At 42.9% G+C, this 12,939-nt stretch overlaps 1 protein-coding gene across 2 annotated transcripts; it reads right to left on the reverse strand.

Moving 5' to 3' along the window:
* Positions 1-250: 250 nt before the first annotated feature.
* LOC133113876 (AN1-type zinc finger protein 2B-like) lies at positions 251-11,903 on the reverse strand. 2 transcript variants are annotated; one of them, XM_061222994.1, is made up of 10 exons: positions 11,777-11,903; positions 10,230-10,333; positions 9,109-9,203; positions 7,888-8,019; positions 7,155-7,306; positions 6,681-6,788; positions 5,810-5,906; positions 4,829-4,905; positions 4,172-4,256; positions 251-1,708 (listed from the first exon to the last, which is right to left on the reverse strand). In XM_061222994.1, exons 2-10 carry the CDS (start codon positions 10,282-10,284, stop codon positions 1,661-1,663), a joined length of 849 nt encoding a protein of 282 aa, XP_061078978.1. In that variant the 5' UTR covers positions 10,285-10,333; positions 11,777-11,903; the 3' UTR covers positions 251-1,660. The 2 variants fall into 2 exon arrangements, with proteins under 2 accessions (XP_061078978.1, XP_061078979.1); XM_061222995.1 differs by lacking the exons at positions 251-1,708; positions 4,172-4,256; positions 4,829-4,905; positions 5,810-5,906; positions 6,681-6,788 and having other exon boundaries at positions 7,151-7,306.
* Positions 11,904-12,939: the final 1,036 nt, after the last annotated feature.

Here is a 12,939-nt window from a genome sequence, read left to right on the forward strand (position 1 = left end):
ATGCAACCTTGATTCTGAATTTTATCCTACCAATTGGTAATGTGCAGTCATGCTTATAGGACAGTCCCTTTCCTGCAACATGCTCAGTCACTTGTGGAGAAGCCAGTATTGAGAGGGTCAGAGTTTCATTCTAGGCCTCAAGGCACACTACTGCATTGAGAAAAAAATGTTTCAGAAGGCTTTACCTCTGGTAAGCCTTACACTTTATTTGTTGACTTGTTGATGATTGCACTGAATAAAGAAAAGGAACTGAAGAAATGTGTTTATCTTTTATCTTTTTTTACACAAATAAAACATTTTCACTTAATTATATTTATAAATAATGTATTTCTGAAACAATTCAAGGCATGACTAACATGGCAAATACTCAATCTAGCATATATATGTATACAAGTGGCAGTCAAACAATAAAGCAATGTTTAGTTGCAGAGTATGCTGTGATTAATAGTGATTAATCTCATTTTTTGCTTAAATGAAGCACTAATGAGCTTTCAATTAAAGAAACAATCTTAAAAGACAGGTACAATTCAAGTGAACGAGCATTCCCCGAGACTCAACTCAATTCATTCAAATGCACTTAGCCAGGTTAAAGGCACACTACGCAGGATTTTTAGCCTTGATGTGATCCTGTGCTTACAATCAAATAAGACTCCTCCTCCATGCTCAACCCCGCCCACCCACCTTCGTTGATGGCAAGAAACACTTCAGCAATCATAGCTAGCAGGATAGCTAGAGCTAACGTAACTTACAGTACAGGTCCAACAGAAAACACACCAACTCCACATGACTTTTCATCCCCTTGGTGAAGTTCAGTCACCATTATGGAATTCCAAGGTTGACAACGGTTTTTGAACATTGACCCCTGACCTGGCCCTGCAGACTGTAGCTGTACCCACCCCTCCCCACACAGAAAAGAGCGCCACGCTCAGAGGAGCACGAATTTCGGCAAAGGGGCGCAAAGGCAGCGCACTAAAGATTTGACTGAGCAAGGTTATTTTCTAATCAGGTAAAAAATCCTGCATAATATGCCGTCAAGGGCATATGCAAATTCAATGAAAAGAGACTGAGGCTTTTGTGATTAATAACGAGAAAAGAAGAAGACAAAAAAAGGAAAAGGTAGTATGTAACCAAGAAGAATACCCGTTTGTCCACCCACCCACACATACACACACACACACACAAACATACACACATACATGCACACAGACACACACCCACACACACAAACATGCTCTCAAACACACACACACACACACACCACAGCCACCCACATCCACGCACACAAACACACACACACACAAACATACACAGACCACACACACGCACACAAACAGACCACACCCACAGACCACACAGACACACAAACATACACAGACCACACACACATGCACACACACAAACTGGCCACACCCACAGACCACACACACACAAACACACAGACCACACCCACAGACCACACACACATGCACACAAACGCATGCACACACTGGTGTATAACAGAAGAACACACGGTATTTTAGCAGTGCGTCTCTCGGTTGTGCCGAGGCGGTAACGATAACCCTGACGATGGACTTTCCTGAAGGGAGAGGACAGGCGTGGGCAGGCTGAGCGCGAACACGCTTCACTACACACCAGCCTGAGCTCAGACAGAGGACAGAGGTCACGACAAGCAGCAGGTGGACTGTTTGGATCCTCTCCCCCGTGACCCCTGCAGAAAGGAGAAAAACGCCACTGTAGAATATAAAGACATCCCAGTGGGAGTGGAAGTATCATTCCCAATGCTGAGCGGGTTGAGCAAAGGGCCTGTTTTCCAGCTATCCGTTTCACTAGTTGATATGAAGTCGCCCCCTAGTGATATCTATATTTTCGCTCACAAAGCCTTTTTTTGCCATTTCACTCCATTCATCATGTTTGACAGCAAAGGAAAAACATTTCCGCTCATATACCAATGTTCAAACAGAGGTACAATTTCCCCAAGCACAGAGACAAAGATATACAGTAGATGTTTTTATTTTGCAAATAATACTCTGACTTTGTCAGTTTCATTGGTTTGTCTGCCGAGACATGTTATGACCCCGTAGTTTCTTTGTTGTGCACGTGACTAGGTATGCAACCAACGACACAACTGACACTACTAACCTGCTTTTAGGAAGAACTAGACTGGCTCAAACTGCTATGCATTAAGAGTGTTGTTTAATTTATTTTGTTCTGGAGAGCAGCATGGTCTGCTGTTTCATTTTACCTTTAATCGGTGGCTCACTTATTACATACGTCAAAGGAGCTGATAACATGTCTTATTGCATCTTTACTAGTTGCCAATTTTAAGGCAGCATTAGCATGCTGGCATACAGACTATGGAGGCACTTCATTATTCATTATTAATCAGGGGAAGTCTGTCTTTTAAGATAAAATAGCAAAGAGGTGTGAGTGAGAATCGATGACATAAGCATCCTCACTAAATAACTTTTACAGCTCTCATCATTATGGCCGGGAGTTTGTCATGGGAGATATCGGCTGAAGTCGCGGAGCAGTTACAGCAAAGTTGTTAAAACTCACGGAAAACTGAAAAGGGCAGAAAACATTTATCTATTCAACTAATACAGTAGATCTCACTTCAGTGGGAAATGGTTGCAGTAAAGCAACTGCAACAACAGTAACAACTGCTTTAAGTTTCAAAAAAGCCTATTAGAAAAAAACATTAGTAGGCTGATAGATTCAATTGCTTAACTTGATCCGTCACAGAAAGAAAGCGCCTGCTGGTTTGCCTTTAATTGAACAAAATGTTGTTAGAAACACAGCATGCTCAAACTGCATTATGAAAATAAACGTTCAGTCCGACAACTGACAATGAATTAAGCAATATTTATTGATGTTTAATGTTAATGGAAACTTTGGCGTGAAAGCTCTGCCTCTCATCACTCCCTGTCGTAAACCAGCTGAAACAGGGAGTGACTATAACCCCCCCGCCCCGCCTCATGGGCGTTTTGAGAAGCAGAGCTCACAGGTGGATGCTGGGGTGGTGGTGGGATGATTTAGGAGTAGGCAGGATAATTAGAGCAAATGCAGCTAGCAAATGGAGCAATAGCATGCAATAATTAAGCGCAATAATTGGGGCGGCCTGTAGCGTAGTGGTTAAGGTAAATGACTGGGACATGCAAGGTCGGTGGTTCTAATCCCGGTGTAGCCACAATAATATCCGCACAGCCGTTGGGCCCTTGAGCAAGGCCCTTAACCCTGCATTGCTCCAGGGGAGGATTGTCTCCTGCTTAATGTAATCAACTGTACATCGCCCTAGATAAGAGCGTCTGCCAAATGCCAATAATGTAAAATAATGCAATGGCAGCAGAAAGAGCCAGGCAGTGCTATGGCCTTAGCGTGCAGAATGAGCCGGGCAGCAGGGCAAAATGAGCAAGGGCCTAAACAGGTAAGGTTATATCGCCCCTCCCATTAGACAGTTGTCTGGCCAAACTAGCTCCGCACGCTTCACATCATATGTTACTGTGTGTCCTTCTTTATTTCTTTAAAGTTTGTTTTGGGACACAACATGCTGCAGATTGCTAGGGTTGGTCTTTAACTGAATGTTACCGTAATGCAAGGAGGAGCGCTGGCCATCAATATTCCTGACATCAAGCATCAGGACGGGAATCTTGATCCCAGCACGTTCCACAATCTGTATATATTGTTGCACTCTGCTTCTCCCAGCATTAAATAACAATAACACTGTTACCGTAGCTTCCAAAAAAACTTGGAAAGCTCTAAAAGCGGAGATAATCACAGACAGGACATTGCAATGGAAAATTTACAAAGACAAAGATCCCCGGGATATCAAACTGTTGTCTGTCTTTTTATGTCATGTGGATTTTTCCTTTTTTTTCTTTTTGGGAGCATCATGCAAGTGTGTGGACATTTCATGTAATACATCCAGCCTTATAAACGTATAATAAACCGGGCACTGCCATCTGTTTCTATGTACTGGTACAGGCTTCCTGTCACAAGTTAGCATGCGACTGTGTGCCCTGGGGTTGTAGCACAGCTTTTAAAGGAGTCCTGGGAGCACATTAGTATGCTACATGCTCATATAGAGTGATAATGGTAGTGCAGAGTGTACTGTGTCTAGGGCAGGCGCTGTTAGCATGTTAGCCCTTAGCTGAGTGCTGTTGCTGGTGGATACCTGCTGTCTCAGCTGCTGCCGTCTGTACTCCTCCTCACTGGCAGCGATGGCCTGGGCGAGGGCCAGATCCTCCTGTTCCTGGGGACTGAGTCACACACACACACAGTCAGTGCACACCAACAGAAACAAACAATATACACGCACACACACCAACAGAAACACACACACAAGCACCACCACAAACCCACATACCAACACACACCAACACAAACACACGCACACACACACACACACCAACACAAACACACTCACATAAACAAACAAACACACATACACACAAACACAAACACGCACACAAGCACCACCACAAACACATACACACATACCAACACACACCAACACAAACACACTCACACAAACAAACACACATACACACAAACACACGCAAGCACCACCACAAACACATACACACATACCAACACAAACACACGCACTCACACTATATACAAACACGCACACATGCACACACACCATACACACACACACACATGCACATGCACACAAACACAAAGAAACACATACATACACACACACACAAAAGCAGTTTGCGATGACTGCACAGACACTCTGAGCTGCCTTGTGTCAGAGCGGTGAGGCCTACGCCAGCTGCCCTGCAGATCATGGCTGGATTACGGCGTTTTAATGACGATTGTTTACCTTAGCGATGGCGGAGAGCTGCGAGACGACTCAGCCAAGGACATCTCCAGAGCTCTCTGCAGAGCCTGTTCCTCAGTCTGCACAAACACAGACACAATGCACAGGATCATTCCACCAGACATCTCACCAACCAACCAATCAAATAAGCAACCAACAAACCAATCAACCAAGCAACCGACCCACCCACCAACCAACCAATCAACCAACAAACCAACCTACCCACCAACCAATCAACCAACCCACCCACCAACCAACCAACAAACCAACCAACCAAGCAACCGACCCACCAACCCACCAACCAAACAACCAACAAACCAACCCACCCACCAACCAAACAACCAACAAACCAACCAACCTACCCACCAACCAACCAATCAACCACCCAACCCACCCACCAATCAACCAACCAATTAACCAGCCAACCAACTCACCAACCAATCAACCAAAAAACCAACCAACCTACCCACCAACCAACCAACCAATAAAAACTTTTCTTTTTACAGAGTTTTTGCTAAGGAATAGCCACACGGCACATGATAACAACCAACAAGCCATTATACATTATACATTATACTGAAATTATACAGAGACATCACTTCAAAATAATGAAATCATTAATGCATAAATAATGGGTTGACAGCCTTGACCGGTTCAGTGTCATCCAATTTAAAGTAGGGATGCAGGAAAATCCAGACACTCCTTTCAATTAATAACACATGACATGAGCTATGTAACTCACCCTATACTGAAGTGTGAACTCAGCACATTAATAAAATATGAAGCCTGTACCCGCTGAATTATGAAAGCAACTTTTTTCCCTACTTTTGCATTTTTCATACTTTCTCCAAGAGGGGTCAGTGACTTTGCTGTATCACAGTTGCACAGAATCTTAGGGTTGAAAAGAACAATTGTGAGAGGTGAAATGGAAAGTGAGCGTTTTTTGACGCGGACGTTTCCAGGTGCTGTATAGGAGGCACGCACCAGACCAGCCTGGAAGGAGGCAGAGGGGGGGACCACACTCTGTGCTGGGGGGACAACCAGGGCGGGGGCGGCTGCCTGCGCATGGCTCCTCTGCACACTGAAACAAGGAGAGGGAGGGGTAAGCAAGGCCGTTTCAGAGTTCTACCCAATGTAATGGCGCAGTTCAGCTGATTGACAGGCTAACTAGCCAATCAAAGTGGAGCTTGCTAAAAACACTGCAAAGAAAAAGCCTGCCATAACAATTGTTTTATTCTAGGAATGAAACATTAAAAAAAATTCTCTCAAGGAGAAAATATTAGCTTATTTGAAGTTACTGTTTGCTTGACAAGTACATTTTCTTACTCTACTGGCCAATTTAAGTGAAGTCAAACTGTCTCACCTTATATTTCTGCCACCAATATTTCTGTCTAATTTAGAAAAAAGAAATAGAAATGAAATTTGAAGTCTATATACAAGACTAAAATACTAATATACTGCTGAGATTGACTTGTTTATCGGTTTTTGCAGTGAAGCAATCATCTGCCAATATCTGGCAAAAACAAGCTATTCAGACATATTGTACTCATCTTAACTGCCAGACAGGGAGAAATGACTAGGAAAAGCATGGCAACAGGATATTACACCTGCACAAGCAGTACTGCATTTTGGCGGTCAGGTATGTCACTACGGTGTGGAGTTAGAAACCAGGGTCCAGTTCTCACATCCGGTAATTAAGGTCACAGCAACTAAGGAGCCCCCACACAATCACAGGAAGTAGAAAAGCAAATCTGAGCCGCAAAGACATGGCAACATGTCATGTCCACCGATTCCGGAAGGTTCTAACACCCCTATGATTTGACAGATGGTACGTCCCGTGCCTGTGGTCTCTCACCTGTCAGATTGGGCTCTGGCATTCCCGTGCGGAGCACTGGGAACAGGCTGGCGGGAGACTGCAGCGTTGCTGGAGCCAGATTCTCTGAACCTCTCTAAAGCAGAGTGTCTGAAAACAGAAAACACACCCTGCCTGTTAATACGGATGCAGCTGCTGCAATGCATTCTCTCATCCTGATTCATTTCACACTGCGTTTCAATCGATGTGCAAGTAAAATATGGATTCAGATGAAACAAAAATGCATCTGTTGTCGAATAAAGCGCAAGGCAATGCTTTAACTGCGTTGTCCAAGGCAGACTGATTGACAATTTGAAATGGACAATTCCAAAATGGACCAGGATGAACCCAGCCCTGTCATAGCTCACTCACTGATAAATTCTGAACTGAATGTTCACTGCCCTGAGTGCAGTCAGTGCTATGTTGGCTAGAGAAGCAGGCTGGAGCCTCACATGAGTGCTTGGAGGCCTTGCCTACCCTGATTTGGAGACAGGGAGACTGCCTGTCTTACAGTCGTGGTCCAAAGGATGTCGATGCTTCAAGCAGAAGTTCAGATGGCACTGGTCACACGTCACTTGGATCATTTCTTTCTGCTTGCAGCCCCCCCTGGAGCATTTATTTGTGAAGATCTGCGGACACAGAGAAATGTGCAACAATGAATTTCTATAGGTATAACAGTGCTGGTAGACACACAAACACAAAATTGAGGAAAGGTTTCAGAAGATGGCCACTCCCAGATCTGCATGGCAAGGTCAACAACCCACCCTCCCACCCACTCACACACTCACTCACTCACTCATTAACTCACTCACTCACTCACACACTCACTCACTCACTCACTCACTCACTCACTCACTCATTAACTCCCTCATTAACTCACTCACTCACACACTCACTCACACACTCACTCACTCACTTACACACTCACTCACTCACAGACTCACACACACTCACACTCACTCACTCACCAAGCAGTATATTAGCCAGGTTTCCAGTGACTATGGTGTAAGTGCAACTCTAGCATTACACTGGCCCAAGATTCTTACACAAATGTACAGTAGGAGAAACATAAGTTGCACTGTTTTGGGATACAGCTTAAGTTTCTGTGAAAAATATTGGTGAAAAAGTTCAGTTGGCATCCATTTGAAATCAATATTTTATGGGAATTGTGGTTTTTACAGATGTGTAGGGAGTGAATGCTTGACAGTACCTTCCTCTTTCTCTGCGCTGGATCTGACCGGCAGTCTCGGTCAATGTGCTCCCCAACCTTGATGTCTGGCATTTCTCCTCTCTTGATGGGGATTGGGGTGTTACACAGGGGACAGACAGGAACTTGAACATCCTGGGTACGCAAAAATGAAAGAAATGTTTGGTGGCAGAATGGTCTTTGGCAGAGTGGTTTTTAAACCAATTTTCAAGCACGGCTTATTCTTTACTCCCACACACTCAGAAATAAAGCGACAGCGGAGGTACATTTTTGTTCTTCAAGGATAATAAAATTTCCCAAATGTACCCTGAATGTACTGAAATGTTCTCTTTGAGTACACATTAGTACGCTTTTCCAAGCCAAAAAAGGCACATTTCTTATATATTTGGCTAGGGGGACAATTTTATGCACCTATAAGGTACTGCCCCAGCAACAAGCATTTGTACCTTTTTAGGCACTTTTTGGTCCTTATTTTCTGAGAGTGCAGTTTGGAATGCGCAGTTGTATCTGTAACTGTAGTATCTTATCACTGAAATGTCTTCCGTCAAAGTGGGAGAGAACAGGCCTTCGGGGGCAGCCACTACATTTCATTACACAGACCACAAGGTGAGTTGGATACATGTTATCACCTCCATTTCTCTTTAATGTCTATGCATTTTACTGCAGCCACTCCTATTTACTCCTGTCATTCATTCATTTTTCTGGTTGAATAAATTATATTTACATACCGCACCTGGGGCAAATACTTAATTGTTTAGGATTCAAATACTTTCCTATGCTTCACTGATCTTGCCTGGTGCAATTGAGCCAAGCACGAGAACCAAAAGGCAGGGCTTGCACTTCTTGACCATGCATTTCATAGGTTCCAGTACACTAGACAAGCTCAGTAAAGCATATGAAATTATTTGAATCCAAAGCAATTATGTATTTCACCCATGACTATTACACATGCACTTAAAAGGAGTGAACTTCATCCATAGCTGGCACAGGTAGACTGTAGACCAGAGGAGTCACTCTTCCATAATGAGACAAGAGCAGTCAGCTAAAATCTCCCCGGCCAACATTATCGCCGGTAATGTACTCTTGCCCTGTGTGGTGAATGGCCACACTCTGTATATATATCACATCATGAAGCCCAGTGCACAATCTAGAAGCTTAGCAGCACGGGCCACCCAGAAAGCCTGTTCAACCTACCTCAGGTTTTCAAGAATTTTGAAACCTCACCTTTTTATAAGATGAAGTGCACTTGTGGTTTGCGTATGTGATGTGATCTTTACAGAATATTTCTTCACAGGCGTCGCATTTCATCGGAAGAAAATCTGTGAAGTAAAAGCACAATTGTGAAAAACTAGTATGAGAATCTTACGATTGTAGCTTAGCATTTCTTAACAAATTACTGTGAGTTCCTCCACACATTACTGTTTCTTAATCATTTATCAGGAGCAGCTGGTCAAATCTCTTTTTGGACATTTTACCCTCATTGGTCCTTATTGTAAATGATTGGTCTAAATCAAAAACTTTACTTGGGCTTAATTTATTTCACATAAAACAACAATATGCTCTTTAAAATACACTCAGTGTGCACTTAGGTATTTATTAGACTTATTTTCTAGACTTATTAAGTCTTCTGCTACTGTAGCCTATCCACTTAGAGGTTTGACACGTTGTGTGTTCAGAGATGCTCTTCTGCATACCACTGTTGTGATGCGCTGTTATTTGCGTTACTGTCACCGTCCTGTCAGCTTTGACCAGTCTGGCCATTCTCCTCTGACCTGTCTCATTAACAAGAAACTTTTGCCCACAAAACTGCTGCTCACTGGATGTTTTTTGTTTTTTGCAACATTCTCTACAAGCTCTAGAGACTGTTGTGTGTGAAAATCACAGCAGATCAAGATTGTTTCTGAGATACTCAAACCACCCTGTCTGGCACCAACAATCATAGTCACATTTCTGACATTTGGTCTGAAACACAGCTGAACCTCTTGACCACATCTGCATGCTTTTATGCATTTAGTTGCTGCCACATGATTGCCTGATTAAATATTTGCATTAACTGGTATACACGTCTACCTAATAAAGTGCTCATTTACAGTGTATATTTAGTGTATATTTACAGCACACAACCATCAACAGACCCAGTATAATTACAAACCAACGTGACTTTTCCAGTAAATATTCATACCAAGAGCGATAGCAGTCACAGAAGTGACATATTAAAGTTCATGACATGTCAGTAGTGGAAAGAGAAAAGGTGTAGGGGGGAGAAAAGAAGAAAATAAATAGAGGAAAAGAGAATAGTACAAGAGTGAAATGATTAGTGGCCCCAGACGGTGGCCCTGACTCACCCAGGCGTTTGCAGGACCTCTCAGAGCAGTGCTCTCCCAGGTGCGGGAGCTCCATGGCCCAGTAGCCCTGACCAGCTCCAGGGAAACAATCAGTCCGACACGGCCTGAAACCAGCAACAGCCATGTTCAGTCATCATGCACACCACCAGTAGGCTACTGCCAAGTGCTACACATAAGCTTGGACAAACAAAGACATGGCAACTTGTCATGTCCATGGATTCCGGAAGGTTCTAACACCCCCATGATTTGTTTGTGGTTTGTGGTTCAAATAGTTTTCGTCACTTCAACATAATTTTCAACATATAGGGGCGACATTGGCTTAGGCGGTAAGAGCAGTCGTCTGGCAGTCGGAGGGTTGCCGGTTCCATCCTGCCCTGGGTGTGTTAAAGTGTCCCTGAGCAAGACGCCTAACCCACAAAACCCCTTGCATGGCAGCCAATCGCCGTTGGTGTTCAATCAATTGCATCGAAAGCATCAATTGTACAGCGCTTTGGATAAAGGCGCTATATAAATGCCAATAATTTACCATTTACCAAATGGTAAATTTCCCCATCTTCTGTACAATTTATAGTAATAATTACGTATCCCCCATACTCACTCATTTCACACACACTTAAAATGTAAAAATGTTTTTCTCATTAATCACAGTTAAATAGGCAGTTAACTACTTTTAAAGAAATTGTTCAGTTGGAGTTTATATTATTTCAGTTGCAGTGTTTGTTTTTTAATTGGTCCACAGAGTTTTTGTGTGCACTGAATTATATGCTTGATATTTACACGTATTTATGAGAAGATACACTTCAAGTAACTTCAAAGCAACTTGTTCAGCAATGTTATTCCTCAAGGGGTTGTATGTGTGCATATTTCCAGATTATTCCACCGATTCTTATTTAGAGAGATAAAGCGAGAGAGAGAGAGAGAGAGAGAGAGAGAGAGAGAGAGAGAGAGAGAGAGAGAGAGAGAGAGAGAGAGATGGTGAATCATACAGTGTAGCTATATTATTGTTACAATACCACCGGTTTCTTTCACAACACCTCTCCGTGTCATGCTGCCCAGCAGGCGTTAGCTAGCTATAAATAAACGGGCTAAGTCCATTGTAAGCAGGAAAGTAGTTCCTGTAAGTAGTAAGACCAGACGTAGCATTAAACTAATCTCGTTCTATTTCAGCCACATTGGTCGAGGTCTCTCCAACGACCGATCCTTTACAAACCTATTCTCTCAATTGAACCCCATATTTGGGTTATAAATCTGAAGTCGTATGCACCTTACATTTGACATGTTTTCAACAGAAGAGCAGCAGCAAGGGAATATAGCTATTGGAGCAGCCAATGCATTTCTTTAAATGTCGGTAAGAAAGAAGATTATAGTTAACTTTCCTGAATAAACCTCTGGGTTACCCACTGTAATTGATATCATTAGCGATAAAACCCGAAAAAGATTCCCCGCTATGTTTATGCCAGCATGCTACAAAATCAATACAGCGAGTTTTCTGCAAGATAGCTATAGCGGGAAGATATAATGTGACATTTTTCTTACAGCCCACTTACCTATTTTAAAGCGCAGAATTCAACTTGAACATATTAAGAAAGTATTTATTCTATATAAGGTTCAACGACACGACAAACAAGGCAGTGGATGAAGTGTCACCGTAAATACCCTGATTCGTGTTCTGCCCTCCTCTCGTACGCACATGGATGACTGGTGATGATGTCATCACGCAATTTGCAGAAAGTTCCACCATTTCCCACACGAGGGAGTATCACACCACAAAGAACATTGGATATTACACAGTTAACGATAAAAGCAAGGATTAATACCTGGAATCGCAAAGTTAAGAGGAGGCATATGTTGAAAAATGATTTTCCGGATTAAAATCCATTTAAAACAGTCAATACGAGCCCTTGTGTTCAAGTACTATCCAGCCAGATCTAGTGGCCATGCATAGCAGCTAAACAGGCAACTGGACCATTCTCATTCCTCAAACCAAATACTGCACAACTCACTAAGACCCCCTGCAGTCCTGTCAAATAACACAATTCATTTCTCACTACCATGACAGCAGGGAGTAGGTAAAGAAGAGGTCCATAATTTTGCCTATATTGACCAAGAATCACCATTATTGCAGTCTAAGTGAGCTACTGGTATTGTAGTACTGATTACTGTTGATATAACAAATGCCAGCTCCAATAAGCACATGGAAAACCATCAAAGTATTAGACGTGCTCATACGGTGGAGACAATGCTGGCTCCTGTGTAACGTTAAGATTTCCAGCACCATGGACAGCTCTTCAGACTTTTAGAGGGGAACTCCATTCAACATGATAATTGTCCTGCCTTAAGGAAACTATCCTGTTTGTTTGTTTATTTTTGATTTTCTTTGTGTCAATCTTGATGCCATGACTGCGCCTCAAGCCTGTATTTTTGAATCATAATGTAAAAATAGTCGCTTAGCTCAATAGTAGCAGCTCAATCCAGAAAGTGAGCACTCCGGAACAGGGGTGACACAGGACCCAACGATCACAGTTTAAGAATGGCTGAGAGTGATTACATCTCATCTCCGTCCCAGGAAAGTTTTTGAAGGGCGGCACAGAAAGCCCATATTGAGCACAATTAACATAACCAAGCTATGGCCACACGTCATTGGAATTACGATGGGAAGAGAATGGTCAGATGACACCTAAATTGAACGTTTTGGCTATACACACCATCA

The sequence above is a fragment of the Conger conger genome, chromosome 16, assembly GCF_963514075.1.
Source record: "Conger conger chromosome 16, fConCon1.1, whole genome shotgun sequence".
Classification (NCBI taxonomy): domain Eukaryota; kingdom Metazoa; phylum Chordata; class Actinopteri; order Anguilliformes; family Congridae; genus Conger; species Conger conger.

What these genes read in the sequence shown, in the direction of transcription:
- LOC133113876 (XM_061222994.1), bottom strand. Translation starts at nt 10,284, where the DNA reads ATGGAGCTCCCGCACCTGGGAGAGCACTGCTCTGAGAGGTCCTGCAAA. An exon ending in GCACTTCATCTTATAAAAAG is followed by an intron (nt 8,020 to 9,108) that starts GTGAGGTTTCAA and finishes TTGCGTACCCAG; the next exon opens with GATGTTCAAGTTCCTGTCTG. An exon ending in AGCTCTCCGCCATCGCTAAG is followed by an intron (nt 4,257 to 4,828) that starts GTAAACAATCGT and finishes TGTGTGACTCAG; the next exon opens with TCCCCAGGAACAGGAGGATC.